We start from the raw sequence: 21,507 nt of genomic DNA, 5'->3' as shown, positions 1-21,507 counted from the left end.
TCCGATTGGGTCAGATAGCATTCAACAGGGGTGCAAGATTAGGGCGAGTCCTTCGATTAATATGCCAAACTTTTACCACCACTAGTTCTAGTACTACAACATCATCCGAGGACTCTGAACTAGACCAAGACACCTTAAATACTCTTTCAATGCTCGCACTTTAGTCACTTTCTATCCTCCTCTCTTTTCATTTCCTCCCTCATTACTTAATCGTTTCTCGTTTCTTCTTTCTTTGTCTTTGGCATGAGAAGATTTGTATTCGAATGTCTGAAATCAATGTCTACTTCGATTTAATCTATTATGGATAATGTACAATTTTCAATGAATATTAACGAGCATAAGCCGCTAGCTGTACATCACCGTGCAAAAATATATAATTCTAAATGGTTAATTAGGTTCGTAATTTACTTACATAGAGAATATCATCATTCATCCTGTGAGTTCTCTTGAATTGTGATATTATTATGTTTGAATTATTGTTCACTTTTCATATGAATCTTTAAACACAAATTCTTGCCTATAGCATTTTCGAGTTCTGTACTTATCTGCGCATATGACAACTAGAGCGGGCAAAACGGGCTCGGCTCGGCTCGGCGGGCCAACCCGTCTATCCCGTCAAACGGAGTGGGGCGGGCTGAATTTTTCAACTCATCTCAAAAGCGAGACGGACTTATTTTTTGGCGGATTGATGGCGGGGCGGGCTGAGTTTTTTAGCCCACTTTCAAAAGCGGGACAGGACGAGCTGACTCATTTTTTGACGGGATGGGACGGGGCGGGGCGGGCCGTCCACTTTGCGAGCTCTAATGACAACCTCTCCTAGCATCAATACTATAATTAAAGTGACCTCGTCACAGGATAGGTGTTGCCGGAAAGGAAGAGGCCTTATTAATAATGTCCTTATATTTGGGAAAGCAATGATGATGGGAATCACATCCAGACTTAACGAAGATAATAGCCACTTCGAGAAATCTACTTTTGTAACAAAATGGCTGATATTAACTTAGCAACACATTTTGCATAGACAATTCAACACATTTTCACCTCTCCATTAAACTACTTAGTTATTTATATTTTTTAAAAGTGTCGAAAATTCAATAAATTAAACCAGCGAAAGATGTAATTATTATAAATGTAATAGAAACAACAATGATATAGTAATAAGATCATCAAATAACGGTTCAACAAAGAAGATAATAATAATAAGTGTGTGAAAATGACCCACGCACCACATTCTCACCAGATAGAGCCCGAAAAAGCCCACAAAAGTAAAAGCTTGACCCATGAGGGTTGCCCATACCATAGAATTTCAGCTCATGGAGTCATCTCTCCTGAATGAAATAATGATATATTTGTATGGAGGTTTTTTTTTTTTTTTTTTTTTGGAGAAAGAGGGATGCACTAAAATTTTCAATTTGAAATTAGGATAGTCGTATAATGATTATAAAAATGAATAAGAAATGATTGGAAAGTTTCGTGATAATCTATTATTTGTTCCTTTCATTTAAAAAAAAATCTTAAATTATAAAATATTTACTTGGAATGACAAATTTATTCGCCTTTCCCTTTTCTTCTATAACCACCCATCCCAAGCATACCCTTATTTATCCAAAAAATAAATAAATAAAAAGTCGTGTGCAGAACACCAAATGACCTCAAACTCTCTGCCTACAACCTACATATTTTGATCCAAACTGCGAGACTCCAATAGACTGGTAGTTCGAATATTTTCCTTTCCATTAAATTGCTGCCTAAGCTTTTTGGTAAGTGTCAAAGATATTATGATTTTAATATTAAAATTATTTTAAATAATGATTAATATGATTATTAATATAGTGTTAATTAATAAATCTAAAAGATATTAAAATATCAATAATCGGATATGATTTAATCCCTTTTCATATTGTTCCATGTTATTTCAGGTTCAATGTAATAAATCACTAATATGAAAAAGACAGTTGAGATAAGTTGTAAAGGATAAGGATTAAGAAAAATAAAGAATTAGTCAATATTAATCCTCAACGAGCCTGGTCCAAATTAAAAAGGCCCATTTTTTATTTCTATAAAAATGTACGTTATGGCTCATTCCATTTATTCGGAAGGAAGGCAGAGGAGCATTTATGGAAAGGGGAGACGACTGCAGAGGAGAAGCAAGAAAAGAAAATCAAGAAATCACTGTGGAGTTTCCCTCTTAAGTTTTATGAATCTTTGTAGTTTTTTTATTTTTTATTCTGATTTTATGAATATGTTAGACTAAATTTATTTATGTAGTTAGGGCGAGACGAAACCAGTGGGTTCTTGAACATTGTTTATCCTCTCTTGCAATTTATATTCATGATTTAAGTTATGCAATTAATTTATTTTAAATTCCTTGTCTCATTTATGATCTGGTCAATCTTGAATAAGCATTAGAATCTTGCATGACAAAAGGGATGTTGGTATATTGATTCTGATTGATTAATTGCTAGAGTTTGTATGATCTGAGGATAGGCTTACAAATTCTATAACTTTATGGTTCTTGTGTTAATGCTTACTTTAGGAAAAGGATACTAAAGGATTAGGCTTTTGAATAAAGTAAAGGATCAAAATACCAAGGGATTGAGATTTAATCAATTTTAGAAAGAATCGTTAATAACTTAATCTTGAATCTTGATTGTAAGAAGGGGTAGACTTGTTAGGAAAACACTGGGGAAGTCGAGTTCTTAACTACGTCTTTTATTAAAAGTTAAAAACCAATTTCTTCGCGTTATTAATTCTTGAATTCAGTCAGTTCTTGAATTCTTAAATATAAAAAAAATAAAAACAAGCTCTTTAATTCTGTTTTTACAATTAAATCAATTCTCTCAACAAAACCATTTTAGGATAGATCCAACTTTAATCGCGTAGATAAATTAGTGATTGATAATCAGTCCTCGTAGGATCGACAACCTTACTCTATCACTCTATTAATTGTACGACCGGTGCACTTGCCGAAGTCGCAACAAATTTTTGGCACCGTTGTCGGGGACTGAATTTAATCAACATTAACTATATCTATAAAATTATAGATTGGATCATTTTTGTTATTAGTTTCCTTTTAGTTTATTATATTTTATATTATTTTAAATATTTTTATTAGTTAGTTTTATTATTTTAGTTTGTTTTTGTTTTTATTTATTTATTATATTTTTCTTAATTTAAATTCTAATTTTTATTTTAAATATTATTTTTATTAGTTGTTTTTAGTTTATTTCTTTTTAATTTTTGTTTTTGATTTATTTTTATTTTGTTATTTTTTTCTGCTTATTTTATTTTAAATTTTAAATTTTATGTTAGTTAGCGATTTTCGTTAGTTAGGCCCACTTAGCCTTAGCTTTCTGGTTTATGTATCTGCAAAACACTGTTACCCCAGTGATTTACAGTACGAACTAGAGTTACGACGAATAGAAAGAATTAATAGGGAAGCGCACAACCACAAAGCAGATACAAGACGCATCGAGTTTCAGTCTTGCTGAAGAACCAGTTATGGCCGAGGATAATCAAAATCCACCTGAGGAGTTGATGAACCATTTTCTAAATCCTAATTTCTCGCAGCCGACTGCGAGTATTAGAAGACCTCAAATTTCGGTTAATAACTTCGAAATAAAGGCCTCATTTCTAAATTTAATTCAAAATAGTCAATTTGAAGGAGATCCGAATCGCTAGGGGTGTCAATATGGGTTTTGACACGCGGGTCAACCCGCGACACGACACGAAAATTCGTGTTCGGGTTGACCCGTAAAAAAATTCGTGTCGTGTTCGTGTTGGAAAAAATGACACGCAAAAAATTTGTGTCGTGTTCGTGTTTATGAATTCGTGTTCGTGTCGACCCGTATTATTTTTAATTATTATTTTTTTATTATTATTTTTTTATTTTTTATTTATTTTTGATCTATTTTTAAATTTTTTTTTGTTAATTACCGTTTTGTCCCCTATTTTGCGTGTTATTCGTGTCGTGTCGTGTCAACCCGCAAAAAATTCGTGTCGTGTCAGTGTTGAAGATTTTGACAAGAATGAAATTCGTGTCGTGTTCGTGTTGATGTATTCGTGTCGTGTCGAATTTGTGTCGTGTCAAATTCGTGTCGTATCAACCCATATTGACACCCATACGAATCGCCATATTACTAAATTTTTACAGTTGTGTAGTCTCATTAAAGCTAATAAGGTACCTTTTAAAGCAATTCGACTGATGCTTTTTCCAATTTCTTTAAAAGGGAGATCACTTAATTATAGTATAGTCTTTCATGCCTATCATTGAGATAATCACATATGGACAACTAAGCTCAAGATCTGAACAATCTATTAGGGAAAAAAAAAAAAAGGACAGCGAGGTTATCACTAAAGAATAAGGATGTAGTCCCACTATAGTCTTTCATGTAGGGGAAATTCATAAAGAGATAAATGTTGGATATATTAATAATAAATTTAATAATATATTCACATACAAATTCAAGAATTGAAAGCATGGTTATTTGAATTTATATAAGTTGGAGTCCAATAATTTGTATTATCTTTTAAATTTTTTAAGTTAGAGATAACATTGTTGAGTATTTCAAATTCTGATGTTTCTTGTGTAATACTTCAAGCACCATTGCTATTCTTTCTCAAATTCGTTCTTTTAAGTCATAACCTCTGACAATAAATACGTGTGTTGCCGGGAGGGATATATAGTTTTGAGATTGTTTTGGAAGATTGTGTTCAGATGTAATCTTTAAAGGCATGTACATGTAACAAGTATAGAAAAAAAACAGAAGCTTATTGTATATCTTTTAAAAACACATGATTTCACATCCAGGATATGTGCCAAAATGAGAATACAAACGTATACAAAATTGCACAAGATAAACTTAATGTGTTGAGATACAAGATTGCATAAGCAACTGGGGGATATAGGTTTGAGATTGTTTTGGAAGATTGTGCTGAGATGTAATGTAAGATATATACATGTAACAAGTATTTTCCAAATCATTATAAATAAGTCCCATTTGCTTCGGAAAGAGAGGGGGAAAAAACCTATTGTATATCTTTTAAAAACACACGATTTCATATTTTGCGATGTGCGTCAAAATGATAATATAAAAACGTACAAAAAATTGCATAAGATAAACTTAATGAAATAATAAAATTTACACAAACACACACTCACAGTCTCTCTCTCACACACACACACATATATATAAAAGAAATTTTTATGATACTTTTATCGGTTTGAAAGATAAGTTGTTAAATATTTATTAAATAATAATTTTACAATAAATATTTAAAAAATAAATAAATACAAGTTAATAACTCACTTTAATTATAAACAAATAAATAATGAAATGTCACACACAAATGCGCGTGGATATAATCTCAAGCGGAAAGGGTCTCCTACCATTTTTTTTTTGTCTAGTAAATGTCTCCTACCATCCTTGGTTATCAAGCAGTCAACAACGCAAGACTGGTCGCTGCCGACCAGCGGTTTCCGTATCAACTTGTTTAGCATTTCTTTCAGTTTCCACTGTTTCATTTATGAGCAAAATTACCGTACTGCTAACATTTACTTATAATATTTTTTTACAACCTCTTACAATTATATCTTAACACTGTTAATTTTCACTAATCAACAGTTATCATTTATTGTGAATTAATAATTAATTAATGAATTTAATTTGCGAAAATCATAACCGTTGATTAGCAGAAATCAACGGTGTTAAAATATGATTGTAAGAGGTTGTAAATATAACCTTCCTTTTAGTTAAAAATTGTCATATTTATTATATGAGATAATTATCTAATGTAACAGAAATAAAAATTAGTAAGTTCACAATTTTTTTTAAATAGTGAACCTTACTATCTTGTTTGCATGAAATAATTATCTCATGCAACATGAGATAAATAGATCCTTTTAAAGTATGTTCGAGAAGAATATCCATAGTAGAGCAATCAAATCAAAGTTATTAATATCGGCTCGATCGATATACTAGGTTACTGAGTCATTGGTTGAATCACATCACTCAGCAATTATATATAAATTTATAATTCATATTACAAAAATTATAAACATACTCAAATAGCTAAAAAAAGTATAAATTCAAAATACTTTAATATAAAAAATAATAAATTACACATTATTATCCAACAAAAAATCAAACAAACATGTAATACTTGACACTGGTGTTTCAGGTTCAATAAACGACATCTCTAACTGAAAATCAAATTAAAATTATCTGCGTAGTACATAACTGAGATAATATTAGTGATATAAGTCAGTAAGTAATAGATCACTCAAATATGTCAATTGTGATTATTATTTTTTGAAATTTTTTTAAATAAACCGGGCCGGTCATCGATTTTCACCAAAATCGATCGTTCGCACTGAGTCCAATGCATGGCTGATCCACTGATTCACCCGGATCGATTATTTGAGTGGTTCACTGGTTCTCGGGTCGACCGGGCCTGTCCGGGTTTATTAACAATGAGTCAAACTCGTTGGTCAACCTATTGGGAGCAATCCCATCAACGTTTGTGGCGATACTCATGTCCACATCAACCTTTTGCTCCGCGTCAAGCCATTCCCGTCATGAAAGATGATGAGACCGATCTCATCAGGGACGTTGACGAGACATATGGCGTCCCACCATCCACGCGATCATTCCCATCACCTGGGTTGACGGCACCATTCGAGTCATAGGGGTTGACAACACCCTTGCCAAGTCACACGTCAACCTACATTCCCGTCACTTAGGTTAACGACACTTCACATGCACCATTCTCGTAAGCCTGCATAACGGTAGTAGCTCCACATCACCACAAAAATGTCAGTGAAAATGTGATAAGCATGGAGCAGAGTCGCGTAGCCAATACATACATAGGTAGTCTCGTTACTGACACTTATTGGAGTAGTTTTAGGACACCCAATTTGGTATATATAGACCCTTTGCTCTGAGAATGAGTTGCTCAGTTTCTCACAATTTACTTCGTGTTTGATAATTGCTCTCTATATTTCATATTTACTTCGTCGTGTTTCACTAATAATTTTTATTTTGTATCACTCGCAATTTGTATTTAATCATATTATTTATTTCCCTATTTTTAGTCATAACTACCCTCTATTTTTATGTGTTATTTGCATAGAAACACTACTTGAATGGATCAATGTCGTTAATTCGTATATTACAATGGCTCTAAAATTAACGGTGTAGGCAATTTGAGCTTCGAAGGGAAAAAATGAGCAATGTATATTGTTCGAGACATATCCGTTGAAGATCTAGCTGAGAAGATATGTCAAAAGTTGAAGTTGCAACAAAATCAGGTATTATCTTCAGTTATGGTAGAGTTCAATGTGGAAACTGCAAATATGCAATTCTTTAAATATCTGATGATGAGGATGTAAATATTTTCCTTAGAACATTTGTCGAAAATGCGTTTCAAATTGTTGAGTTATACGTGATATTGAGATATCAGAGGATCTATCAATACCGATTCGTGGGTTGGATCTTAATAGTCAGTCACATTATGTATCGTTGTCTGTACCCCAGCCCACACAATCAACTGTTGAACATGGAGAAGAAAGCGATTATATGGTAGATGTTGAACCTGACAATGAAGAGCAAGAGGAAGATGAAGACACTCTGTTGGCAAATGATCATGATCAGAATGACAACGATGTAGGTGATGAACATCATGATATTCCCTTGGAATGCGAGACTGGTATCTATATGTCCAATATCGCAGTTGTTCCACCACCATCAGGTTAGTTAGTGAGTTGTATTTTTTATTTTTTATTAATTACCATATTTTCGCATCTACCCTATTATGTGTGTATATGCAGATGTTACACCATTTTGGAAAGCGATTACACACTGTAAGGCTATTAATTGGGATTACCCGAACGAAGACATATTGGATGTTGAAGGTTTAGGTCGTGGTCCGTGGACAAGATGAGAGGAAATGTATGTGAAATAAGAGTTCGGGTCCAAGCGCAATGTGTAAGCCGCCATAAAACACTACTGCATGAAGGAACATCTAGAAGCTATAGTGGTTAAGAGTACTACGACCAAGTTGTCTATGAAATGTCGGAATCATGAACAAGGTTGCACTTGGCGAGTAAGAGCAATTAAACCAAAGCATAACAGCACCTGGATAGTTAGTAAATAGGTTGGAAGTCATAGTTGTGTGAGCAAAATTCTCTCCCAAGATCATAGACATCTTGATTCTGAATTTATTTCTGAGGCCATAATAAGTACTATGCATTCTTTAACTATTCATTTTTATAACTATATGTGTTTATCAGTGAACATAAATAATATTCCTAATGTGCATATGTTGTGAATGGGATTGTAGACATGGTCAAGGCTTCCTAATGTGCATACTGGTCTATTTAGATTTCACGTTTCTTACATGAAGGCATGGAAGGCAAAACAATTGCTAAGATTTATGTAAATAAAGAACGGTTAAATAACAACACAAGGGGGTAAATTGTGTTTTAAACTTTTTGAATTAAACAAAGAAAAATTAAAATCCCTTTTTTCAAGAAAGCATGCAAGAGAGATTCAACAATTAACAAAAAATTCCAATCCCTTAAACAAATTCATATATTCAAAAATAATGAATAAAAGAGAGTAATATGCAGCGAAAAATTAAAAGATAGGAGAAGAGAAGATAACATCGTGATGTATCCTGGTTCACTCCCCACCATTGAGAGGTACATCCAGATTGAGGCCAATCGTTCCACTATCATCAAGCGTTCAATCGGTGTTCGAAGAAACCGTTTTACAAAAAAAATTTTACAAATCTGTAATCGACCTGATCACCCTTAACCTAAACCCTAGGATCACTCCCCTTGAATCAAACTTCAATTGGAATTTTACAAGATTGTGATCAATGCCTTGATCACTCTTAACCTATACCATAGTAGCACTCAAATGAACCAATCACAGCAGAACAACATCCCTAAATTAGAATTATATATATATATATATATATATATATATATATATATATATATATATAGATATATAAATTCTCCATAGACTTTTGCTCCCATTATGATGCTATTTGGACTTCATCTTTAACTCTTAATTCTAAATTTTGATTCTGCTATTTTTCTTCAATTGACTGCAACAACTTCAAGTTTATCTTACCTTTATTTTGAATTTCTGATTCTATTTTTGTTCTCAATTCTTTCAACAACTTCAATCTTTACCTTATCTCTAGATTTGAAACTTTAACAAACTTTTCAAGATGCTGCAACCACCCAACAAAAATCATCTTGCTTTAGAATCAACAAATAAAGTTGTTAGGATTTGAAATTTAATTACATCAATTGTGTCATCATTAAATTTTTTTAAAGCATAGGGTGCAACATGAAGGACTCAAGGATCGAAGCATTTTATCATACAGCTTATGTGCAATTTAGAGAGTAACTTACCACTACACAAGCTAATTGCATGATTCTCCTACAAACAAGATTAACAAGTAACGCAAAATAGTTCATCAACTGTTTTAATTTCAAACAACAGTGCAAAGAATTCAAGAGCAGGGAAGTGTGAGAGAGACAGAAAACTGGGGGAGATTTGGAAACAAATCTTTCTTCATGTCTTACTTATTACAAATCAGTGCTATTTATCCATGATTACAACCAACGAGGCAAAAAAAAGGAAATTAATACACTCCCAAAAATACAGAAATCAATATAATTACGGGATCCTAAAATAATCCTAGATAGTATTTACCAAAATAAATAAATAATGTTAGACAGTAAAGTAATCCTTCAAATGGGCTGGCATCTTCTTTCTACGCATGGGCTCTGAGTGCGGAACTATAGGGAATTATGCTGGGGATGCAGATAGTGTGGGAGCTTGGTTATTTGAAGGTGATCATGGAGACAGACTCGATGGTAGCAAAGAATCTGGTTAGTAGGATCTGCCCTGCGCACAACCCTTTCTTCTCTTTGGTGCAAAGAACCAAGGGCCTGCACGGGTGATTGAGAGATTCGCATGATGACTTTGCCTCCGGAGGACTGTATTCATTATTCAACTAGTTCTGCATGATGCAGCAGCAAGGGCAGCTCATAGGCTGCACTCTGCACACGTAGTTTCCCTTTTGTTTTGTGTTTTTTTTTCCTTTCCTAGTTTTGTTTTCAAAAAGAATAAAAGTAAGAAATAAATAAATAAAGGAAACGGTATTGTGACAGAGTGTATTTTCTGTTGTTGAAGCAGATATATTAATCCCAATTAATAATACAAAAAGGAAAGTAATGCAATTATAATATTGAATATATTGACTTGGTATGTGAATTATAATTAGGTATGACAAGGTTTCTAAAATCCGACATGTTCCACATGTTTCTTCTAGGCCGAAAGTTTCCAAGTCCTTCCTACCGTACTTTGAAAACTTCTGCTAATCCACCAATAGGGGTTAATCAAAACACTAATCAGCTATATGTCAAATTGTCAACCTCCTTGGACGTTTAGTACAACCGTATACACTACACCGAATTACGATCCACCACATCGCATAATCTCCGTATGTAATTGTAAAAATAAATTATATTAACTTCTCGATACATTTAAATAATTATTTTTCATTGAGGGTTTAGTTTATTTTCGAAATAAATTTTTTTTTTATCTTCATCTTAATTTTTTTTCTAAAAAAATTATGCACTAAAAATTGTTGGAATTTATGAACAATAATCCATTGGTTATGAATAAGAAGTGTGTTAATAAAGAAAGGGGCAAAGGGAAGATGAAGAAGTGTGTGAGTATTGGCAAGTCCCACATTAGAAAAACAGTAGGAAGTTGAAGAGTTTATAAGCTCTCACCTCACTCTCCTAGATTGACCCTTTGGGTCACTACACATTTTGTGGAGGGGAGGAGCTAGGTGAGCTGTGGTCTACCGCCGTCGTCCGGCCGGTTCGGTTCGGTTCATATGTGTGTAATAAAAATAATTATTTTTTAATATTTTGTCCAAAAATTTATCCGTTGCTTCCCTCCAAATTTCGAACCCAAACGTTTCTACCCGTCGGTTTTTTGAGCAATTTTAACCGAACCGATTCTTCCCTTTCGTGAACTGGTCATCGGTTGTGTCTGCTCCCCGAACCGGTCACCGGTTGTACCTGTTCGTCGGAACGGTCACCGGTCGTACCCGTTCGCCGCCGGCGACTGTTCATCGTGACCGGTCAGTGTCTATAAATAGACACTAACACCTTCATAAATTTGTCGGTTTTTTCTGCACTGAAACTCTGCTGAAATTTTTCTTCTCTTCCGGTTTGCATACTTTTGTTCATCCTCCGGTGTAGTTTCCTCTGGCAATTGTTGTGTTCGTTTGGGCTGTTGATTGGTAGTGCCACAATTCTTCAGACGAAATCCGTTCTATCCTGGGAGGCAAGTGTCGATCAACCTTTGGCATCTGAGAGTGGGCAAATTGTCTTAAGGAGACACGTTCTGTGGGCTCGGATTTTTACTCCTGTGATACTGCGTATCATTATCATCTTGTCTCATATATCTAACAAGTAAGTCTGTTCTTATTTTATTTATAATTGCACAGTGATAATTCTGATTATCTACTCCCTTCTGGTTTATACATGAGTTCAAGCCTCTAGTGATTTAATATCACCCATTGTCTTCAATAACAAAAATTATGTTATCTTAAAATATTACATTAATATATCTTCTCAGTAGTACTTTTTATATAAACTTTTATAAATTTTTGCAAATAGAGGTATTTGTGTTAAACAGAGAAAATATACGCATTCCGAAATATAGAGGGAAAAATGTTAGCTTAACATTTTTTTAAGTTGTCCAATTTTCTTATGACTCACTCATATTTCTAGTACTATGCTCTGGTAATTCTAAAAAGAGTCAGTCTTAAAGCATGTTACTTGCACTAAATGAAGTTTTATATTGCATTAATAAGGATTTTATAAAAGGGGAAAATAAAGGCCGGAGCATTTCCATTGTATATGTGAAAAAGTATTCCAGATTCATTTTATTTATCGTGGAGTTACAAAATTTTATGAGGGTAAAAAACTGCAATGTATATTCTTTGTGAAAAACAACAAAAGATTTCTATAAGGTTTGAGGGGTGATCACTAACTATATGATAAAAAAAAAATAATGTTCAAACTTAAAGACTAGTATAAAATTAAAGGGGGCGATTATCCCTCTAATCCCTTGCTGGCTTCACCATTGCGTCTCATCATTGTAACTTCTCCTAAATGTAAATTTTGAGCAGTTTGTGTTTTATAAATGAAACTATAATTATAGTTTGAGTCACATTTTAAGTTATTTTTTTTTGATAAACCACATTTTAAGTTATTTTAATTTGATATGATATCACACAATATTTAAAAAGGACTTATTTTAATAATTGATGGAAATGTATATTTATCAATTCAAATTAATATATTGTATATTATAAGAAAAAAAAATGTTTGTCTTTTTAAAAGACATATATATAATGGTGTCATTTTAAGCAAGGAAAAGACACAACCTAGTATCTTTTATTTAAAATTTAAAATTTAAAAAAATACTCACTTTTCTCCCATAATTTTTATTATCCGTATTTTTTCTCATTTAAAATGACATAATTCTATATCATTTAGAAGGACAGATACTAAACCCTTATAAGGGAAAAATGTTTACATTAATATATGGGAATAACATCCGTCATTTTAAAGGATGTAAGCTTATATCATTTTAGATCCTAACCGTTGATTTCTGTCCATCAACGGTTATAATCTATTGGATCAAAATTATTAATTAATTAATAATAAATTTGGCCATTAAGTTTGACCCAATAAATTATAACCGTTGATGGACGAAAATCAACGGTTAGAATCTAAAATGATATAAGATTATATCCTTTAAAAGGATATATGTTTTTCCCTTAATTAATATAATTTGTCTTAAAACATATATAACAAACATTTTTTGTGACTTGGTTATGCATAATGATAAAATTGTATATTTTGTTAAATGATTGGATTGATCTAGTCCTGATTTAGCTATTGGTTGGGACATGATCGAGACAGATTCAGATCTACAAAATTAGCTTCATACAAATAAAAGATGTGTCCCATAACAACTCTTATATGTGTCCTTAAGACTAAATTGAAAGTTCAGCTTAATTAAAATATAAAAAGAAAAAGAATTAAGTCAAACCAATCCAACTTAAAACAACGAGTTCAGTCAACAACAAAGTATGAAAATCGTAGATATTTTTATTTTTCTTCATTTTCTCTTGAGTGTTAAAAGTTAAAATCCTGAGTTGATTCATTCTGAGCTTAACGCTAGGGATCTGCATGGGTCGAACCAGATCAATTTTTATAAAAAATCGAATCGAATTGGTTTAAATGGTTCAGTTTGAAAGTAGTTCGGTTCGATTTAAAACTGATTTGGAACCGGTTCGGGTCGACACTCTTTTAAAAAAAAAAATTTAAAAATTTAAAAAATAAAGTTATAAAAATTAATTTGGTTCGGTTATTAAATCAGTTCTAAAAACAGGTTCGGTTCTTAAACCGGTTCTAAAAACTGGTTCGGTTCATGAACCGGTTCTTTAAAAACCGATTCGGTTCATGAACTAGTTTTTAAAAATCGATTATTTTATGAAGCGGTTTAATTCGGTTCATAGTTCGACCCAATTTTTTGATTATTTTACACACGCTTACTTAACGCGTACTGACCCAGCCTAGCTAGTAGCTACCAGTTAAAATCTGTAACGTATCCCCTCATTGATTTTTATAAAAAAGGCCTCTCTCTCTCTCTCTCTCTCTCTCTTAGCCTCAGTTTCATACTCCACCATCTGACCCCCATTTTTTCAAAGTTTCGTTCTCTACACACGATAAGAGAAGAGGGGAGTTCCTTCCACCGTTCAGTCCAGACACGACTAGTAATTTACTTAATAGTCCCCTCTAAATCTTTCAAACCCATAATTTCATTTTCGAGAAATGGGTATTAAAGATCGTAAAGCAGCTCTTGTGAGATGGTTGCCGCCCCTCTTGCTATTGGGGTTGTGGCAATTGTCCACCATACCCTGTGTCAAAGCGACGTCGTCTACACCCAGGTACAAGAATGCATACGCGACGATGATGTACGTGGGAACACCGAGGGACTACGAGTTCTACATCGCGGTTCGCGTCCTCCTCAAATCCCTTTCCAAACTAAACGTTGAAGCAGATCTCGTCGTCATTGCTTCCCTCGATGTCCCTCTCCGATGGATTCGAGCTCTGTGAGTCCTTCTCTTCCCTCACACACTTTCTTTTTCCCTTTTTCCTTTTTTTTTTTAATAATTCTTATTTTTATTTCTTTATCGATTTGCTCCTCTGTTTTCGGCGTAGATTAAGATTGGTCTCGTTTCGGTTATATTACATAAATATTCATTTCTCCCTAATATTCGGTCGATGTTAGAGCATTTGGTTGTCCAGTCGCAGCGCGTCATGTTTGAGGGTTGGGAGTGAGTTCTATATAAGTAAATATCCATTGAAATGGTGAGGAATGAGGATTGAATTGAAATCTCCCAGAAAAGCCTGGCTTGGTCAAAATCCAATTATTCCTTACTTAATTATCATTATGAATAATTTTTAGTTATTTAATTGAGGTTTGCGCGTTAAGGACAAGATTTGGAAATGACGGTTTCAACCTACCTTTTTTCGAGAATTGTGAATCGTTTCTATTCGTTTTTTGTGCCATCAGTTATCAGTATTATTATATGCTACCACCTGATTTGCCTATTATTGCCCGCACTACTGTTCCAATTAAATAAAACATTATTATGACAGGAGATAATGAGAATAAAATCGTTGGCTTGGGTTTGGACGGTGTAGCTTCATTTCATAACTAGAATTATATACTTCTTGTTAAATTAATCATTTATTTGAATTTTGTTACATCTTTTTAAAACGTCGCTTTATTAATTTAAAATTCTTAATAAAAAATAAATATATGGAATATCTTCTTGAAAACATAAAAATTATATAATATTTTTGAGGACTAATATGAGTCTTTTTTGAATTTGTGAGGGACCGCGATTTTAACTAAATAGCTCTATTTTAAATTTTTTAGGGATCACGATGGACTTTTTTTTATTTGCTAGAGACTAAAGCGGATATCGTGAAATCTGCCGAGGACCAAAAAATGTATTTACTCTAAAAATAAAAATATGTAATATCTTCTTGAAAACATAAAAGTTATATAATATTTTTTATTTATTAATTAAAAAAATTGATGATAAATGCCCTTTGCCAAATATAGCTACTGGCATTTTGTCTTATCCGCAATTTGCATCCTTCCGTGACGAGTAGAAGGGGATCAGCTTAACCAATTTTGACTCTGAGCCCTCTTCATTTGTCGGTACTCGCAAGAGACACTTCCAGTTTTCCACTTGCGAAGTTATCCTTAACTGGTCAGAACAAGTAAAGTAGTGACTCAATGACCAAACTACCCGTTACTTTTCAAAATTTCAAAAGTTACCCTTCTTTTTTTAAAATAAATTTTTTCAAAACATACCTACATACAAGATAACTTTAATCCTCACAAAACTGCACTTTAACCCCCAAAATACTTACTCTAGTTCTGCCCCAGTATAATTACCGAAACCCACTTTTTTTTTTTGGTAACAACCGAAACCCACTTTAATATGATGCGAGTAGAACACACAGGTTTCGAAGTTCCTTTTGGTCGGTTCAATTTCAATACATGCATTTATTGAGTTGGAGAAATAACCGGTGTTGTTCTTATGTGTTGTAACAGGGAAGAGGAAGATGGTGCGAAAGTGGTGAGGGTGGAAAACATGGACAATCCCTACAAGCATCAAGATAATTTTGACAAGAGATTTAAGTTATCGTTGAACAAACTGTATGCGTGGAACTTAGTGGACTATGACAGGGTAGTCATGTTGGACGCTGACAACCTCTTCCTTCAAAACACGGATGAGTTGTTTCAATGTGGACAATTCTGTGCTGTCTTCATCAATCCTTGCGTCTTCCATACGGGCCTCTTCGTGCTCCAGGTAAATTTACCTTAAAGGCCAAAACAATATTATCTACTAAGGTGCAATATAACTAACACCATATATACATATTATTTGTACCCTAAAACCATTTTTTATGCGCACCTAAACTTCTTCCAAATAATAATAGTAACAAAAACAAAAATTACAGCAAGTCAGCAACAATAACACCTCATGCTATTTATATGTATTTTTTTGGGTATATATCTAATGCAAAAGTTTTTGGGGAAAAAAATTATATTAAATTTGACCATATTTGTTGATCTCTGTCATAGAGGTTCTAATTATTTGATATTTGCAGCCATCAACGATCGTGTTCAAGGACATGGTTCATGAATTACAGAATGGGAGAGAAAATCCAGATGGTGCAGATCAGGGTTTTATAGCTAGCTACTTCCCCGAGTTGCTTGATAAGCCAATGTTTCATCCACCTCCAAATGACACCAAGCTTGATGGAACATATAGGCTTCCTTTAGGTTATCAGATGGATGCTTCTTACTACTGTAAGTAAATTACAATAGAAAAGTTGTTAAAATATTTTAAACAACACTTCTTAATGGCTTAGTGAAACTTAAGTTTGTGCTAATTTTCTTCCTGGCTTCAGATCTTAAACTTCGCTGGAGCATACCCTGTGGACCAAATAGTGTGATCACATTCCCAGGGGCACCATGGTTGAAGCCATGGTATTGGTGGTCGTGGCCTGTCCTGCCATTAGGCCTCCAGTGGCATGAACATCGTCGTCAAACTTTGGGGTAAGTCCAAAAGGGGTGTGTTCATTTTTTGGTTGTCCTCCAATTTTTTTCTGATGGAAAATCATGAAGGTGGCCTATAACCAAAAACACGGGATTTCAGTATATATTTGTGAAGTGATAGATTACTTATGTAGCATTCTGTTAATTTCTTTCTGGTAGCCCCTTGATTTTTGTCACACCATTGCTTTCGGGAGATACATGTCCTTTTGAAATCTTTTTTTCACATGTTGAAAGCTATTTTAGAATTTGGTCTATAATTTATTAATTGGTGCAGGTATGGTGCCGAGATGGCTGTGATACTCTTCCAATCTGCAATATTTCTGGGAATAATAGCAATGACGCGTTTGGCAAGGCCAAGCCTATCAAAGCTGTGTTATAGGCGCTCTGATAAGAGCATCAACCTGGTGCATAACAGCCTCAAATTAGTAGCTTTGTGGTGCATCCTTGCTGCATACACAACACCGTTCTTTATCATTCCTCACACGGTTCACCCTCTACTGGGCTGGATCATGTATTTGCTTGGTACTTTTGCACTTTGCTCAATTGCAATTAATGTCTTTCTGCTACCAATGTTACCAGTTTTGGTACCGTTGCTTGGGATTTTTGGGGTCCTGATGGTAATGGCATTTCCTTGGTATCCGGATGGGGTAGTAAGAGCACTCTCTGTCTTTGTTTATGCCTTCTGTTCTGCACCATTTTTATGGGCATCTATGGTGAGGATAGTGGCAGGTCTTCAGCTATCTCTAGAAAAGGAAGCTTTTCTGCCTAGATTGGGAGAATGTTTGCCACATTCTTGGTTTAACAAGTTATGTTGAGCTGTCCAATCGAGTATAGTTCAATGCTGGGACAAAGAAGGACCAAACCAAATTTATAAGGGTAGGTATAATATATTAATACCCCACGTACAGTGCTCAGGACTGAGATAGGGTTGTTCTCACTTCACTTGTTTGTGTTGGTGAAGAGATATTTTGCAACATCAAGCCGTCAAAGCTGAAATCAAGAGATGGCTCCTACAAGGATATGAGATTGTTTGCTACTAGTCACCTATTTGTATCGTTTGTGTAATTGGTTACGGTATTTATTTATTTTTTTGTAAAATTACCAAGAACTGAGATAACAGAATAGAGTTCATTAGACATTTTACAAACGCTAATTACTAAAAGCTTTGCTTTTGTCTAACCCCGTATTCCAGAAATACGATAAACACACTGATCTCAATAACGTAGGCATATCAAGATCACAACAATATTATTCTGCCATTTCTTTGCAGCACGTGGTTAGCGAAATTCTTTAAAATAATAATAAATGATATGTATTTTTCGAAATAATTCACGTACTAAAACAGTAAAAAAAATAGACAGTGTTTTATCAATTATTTTTTACTTTTATTATTTGTAATATTTTTTAACACATGTTTTTACACCAAATAGCATGTATCTGCTGAATTGTTTAATATTTATATTTTTCGTGCGTGAAAGTACTACGGAATCCAACATCTTTTTATAAAAGTATCTTCCGATAATATTATAGCTGGATTCAGTTCAACGGTAGGTACTCGCTCCCTGCGCGCTGGTAGGGTTTCGACCCAGCCCAAAAGAACCAAACCAAAATTATATGTCCAGCCCGATACTAAAATATGATCAAGATAAAAATCCAATATTCACCTGTAGTATTACCTATGCATTAAAGTTTTTATCATAACACTGATCATCATTGTTAGTTAATTTGATCTAATTAGCCCACTAGAGGTGGTTTTGGATTTAATTAATTAATTATACTGATATATTACAAAATAGCAATTTATGTGGAGTTTTTTTTTGAATTAATTTTATCATCCCACTAGAACTGATTTTATATTAATTAAATAATTTATACATTATAACGTATCAATTTATGGAGTTTTTGTTGAGCAATTTTTGTTTATACCTCACAATTACATAAAAAGGTTTAGAGCATGCTATATTTATAATGAAAAGTAAAAGTTGAAATGATAAACTTAGGTGATTTTCCATCTTTTTCCATGAAAATTTACACACTTCCTTGAAGAAGAAAAAAAACATATTTCACGGTTCTAAAAGTTTTGCTGGAAAAATAAAAATAAAAATAAAATCATTTTTGTACAAAATAAATAAATAAATAAATATATATATATATATATATATATATATATATATATATATATATATATATATGGGATAAAATTAAGCCAGTTATATAACTCCTACAACCTTCTTCTTCTTCTAAATCTTTTTTTTTTTTTTTGCAATCTCGTAGTTTGTATGTATGAATCATGAATGAAAGGATAACAACATGTGTTGCCGGTTTCAACACAATTGGGCCTAACAGAAGAAAAGGCTTAGCCCAATGACACTTAATTGATTTAGTTTTTAGTTTGTTAATTCAGTTAAGGACTGGTTAGAGTTAGTTGGCACTATTCTTTTATTCTTTAATTCTTCTCCTTCACGGGTTGTATATAACCATTCTTTGGTTAACTGGTTCATTAACTTGATATACAGAAACACTTTAATTTCGTGTTGGCTTCTTCTTCTCTCATCTTGCATATCAAGATTTTGCATCTTTCGTTCTTGCATGTTGAAGATCTATACATCATAAGATGGTATCAGATTTCTTCTTCTTCCGCTGAATTTTTTTTTCGTTTCTTGCTGATCTTTCTTCTGCAAGTTCGTTTCTTCCATGGCGAATTTGAACAATATTCTCTCGGATTTTTACACAAATCCAGGTAATCCTTTCTTTCTACATCCAAGCGAGAGTCCATGCTTGGTGTTAGTTTCTCCTCCTCTTGATGAGAGGAATTATCATTCTTGGGCCAGATCCATGACTATGGCTCTCTTAACCAAGAACAAATTAGGTTTTGTTGATGGTTCTCTTGCACGTCCACTGGAAAATGATCATACATTTCCAATTTGGCAGCGTTGCAATATGATAGTTTTATCTTGGATTCATCATTCTATCAGTAGTTCTATTGCACAATCCATACTATGAATAGATAGAGCCAGTGATGCTTGGTCTGATCTTCGAGGAAGATTTTCTCATTCTGATATTTTTCGCATCTCTGATTTACAAGAAGACATATATAAAATGCAACAAGGTGATCGTTCTGTTACTGAGTTTTACACTCAGATGAAGATCATGTGGGATGAACTCGACAATTTGACACCCTTACCTGCTTGTAGATGTGCTGATCAATGCACTTGTGGAGGTTATACCTTGATGCGAACATATAGGGACCGTGATCAGGTGGTTCGTTTTCTCAAAGGTCTAAATGAGCAATATGCTCCTGTAAGATCTCAAGTGATGCTCATGGATCCTTTTCCCAATTTAATACGAGTTTTCTCTCTGATTGTGCAACAAGAGAGACAAATGCATTGTGAAATTTTAGCTGATCCCACATCAGAATCTAGAGCTTTCAATAGCTTTTCTGACAATCCCCAAAGACAGAATTTTGGTCGTGGTAGGGGTCGTGGATCCCATTATTTCTTCAATAAGGGACATGGTCCTACTAAAATTTGTACCTATTGTGGAAAGCCAAACCACACTGTAGACACTTGTTACCAAAAGCATGGATATCCTCAAGGTTTCAAGCCCAGAGTTTCATCCAATGCTAATTTCGTTTCTCAAACTGATGCTGATATCACTGACAGTGGTGACATTCCTGATGCCATGGTCACCATTCCTCAAGATGAATATCAAAATTTGATTAAGGGTTTGCAATTAAGTTCTTCTGTTGAAGAAACTCCTCTCAGTTCCACCAATCTTGTTCGTACTGCTGTTTTGAACACTAACACAGTCAACCCTACAGGTATTTCTCTTTCCACATGGTTACTTGACACTGGAGCTACTGATCACATCAGTTATGTTCCATCCAATTTTATCTCAATGACCAAAATCAATCCAATTTCTATCAGCTTACCCGATGGCTCACACACAACTGCTCATTTTTTTGGAACTGTTCTGTTTTCTCCAACCTTGACACTTACTTCAGTATTATTTGTTCCTTCCTTTCATGTTAATTTGATATCTGTCACCAAATTAGTCAACAACATATCTTGTTATCTAATTTTTCGAAATTCCTATTGTCTCATTAAACAGATCAATACCAATGTGATGATTGGTTCAGCTGATCAGATTGAAGGATTGTATGTGATGAAGTCCTTAAGTAGAGAAAAGGGCTTCAAGATCTTGAAGAGTTCTTCTTCTTCTGTTTTTTACCATTCTGCAAATAATAATGATGCTTCTAGCCTATGGCATCATAGATTAGGTCGTGTACCTTATTCTACTTTGAAACATATGGCTATAAAATTTCCTTTCATTCTGGCTAAGGACATTGATCCTTGTGACACTTGTCATTATGCTAAACAACATAAGTTGCCTTACTCCCACAACAATACCAAAACTACTTGTATTTTTCAATTGATTCATGTAGACATTTGGGGTCCATACTCTATTCCTTCCATTCATGGCCATAGATATTTTTTATCTATTGTTGAGGATTTTTCTCATTTTACTTGGGCCTTGATGTTAAAAACCAAGATTGAAAATCAATTTCAGAAAACTGTCGAATGTGTAAGATCTGACAATGGAGCAGAATTTGCTATGACATCATTTTATCAAGAAAAAGGTATTTTACATCAAAGGACTTGTGTTGAAAATCCTCAACGAAATGGTGTTGTTGAGAGAAAACATCAACACATCTTAAATGTAGCTAGAGCCCTCATTTTTCAGTCTCATC

At 33.7% G+C, this 21,507-nt stretch overlaps 1 protein-coding gene across 1 annotated transcript; it reads left to right on the top strand.

The window, feature by feature from the left end:
* The first annotated feature begins 13,783 nt into the window (after nucleotides 1–13,783).
* Nucleotides 13,784–17,898, top strand: LOC133308953 (putative glucuronosyltransferase PGSIP8). The gene is made up of 5 exons (XM_061509679.1): nucleotides 13,784–14,226; nucleotides 15,747–16,005; nucleotides 16,307–16,508; nucleotides 16,610–16,757; nucleotides 17,032–17,898. The coding sequence occupies exons 1-5, from the start codon at nucleotides 13,946–13,948 to the stop codon at nucleotides 17,570–17,572; spliced, it is 1,431 nt and encodes a 476-aa protein (XP_061365663.1). The 5' UTR covers nucleotides 13,784–13,945; the 3' UTR covers nucleotides 17,573–17,898.
* The last annotated feature ends 3,609 nt before the right edge of the window (nucleotides 17,899–21,507 follow it).

This window comes from Gastrolobium bilobum, unplaced genomic scaffold (genome assembly GCF_033153095.1).
Source record: "Gastrolobium bilobum isolate Gb01-03AN ecotype WA unplaced genomic scaffold, APGP_CSIRO_Gbil_v1 utg48999, whole genome shotgun sequence".
NCBI lineage: Eukaryota > Viridiplantae > Streptophyta > Magnoliopsida > Fabales > Fabaceae > Gastrolobium > Gastrolobium bilobum.
This window is presented reverse-complemented; position numbering and strand designations above follow the sequence as displayed.

Excerpts from the sequence above, each read along its gene's own strand:
- LOC133308953 (XM_061509679.1), top strand. The coding sequence starts at position 13,946 with ATGGGTATTAAAGATCGTAAAGCAGCTCTTGTGAGATGGTTGCCGCCC. Across the intron at positions 16,006-16,306 it reads CGGGCCTCTTCGTGCTCCAG|CCATCAACGATCGTGTTCAA; the intron begins GTAAATTTACCT and ends TGATATTTGCAG. Across the intron at positions 16,509-16,609 it reads GATGGATGCTTCTTACTACT|ATCTTAAACTTCGCTGGAGC; the intron begins GTAAGTAAATTA and ends TCCTGGCTTCAG.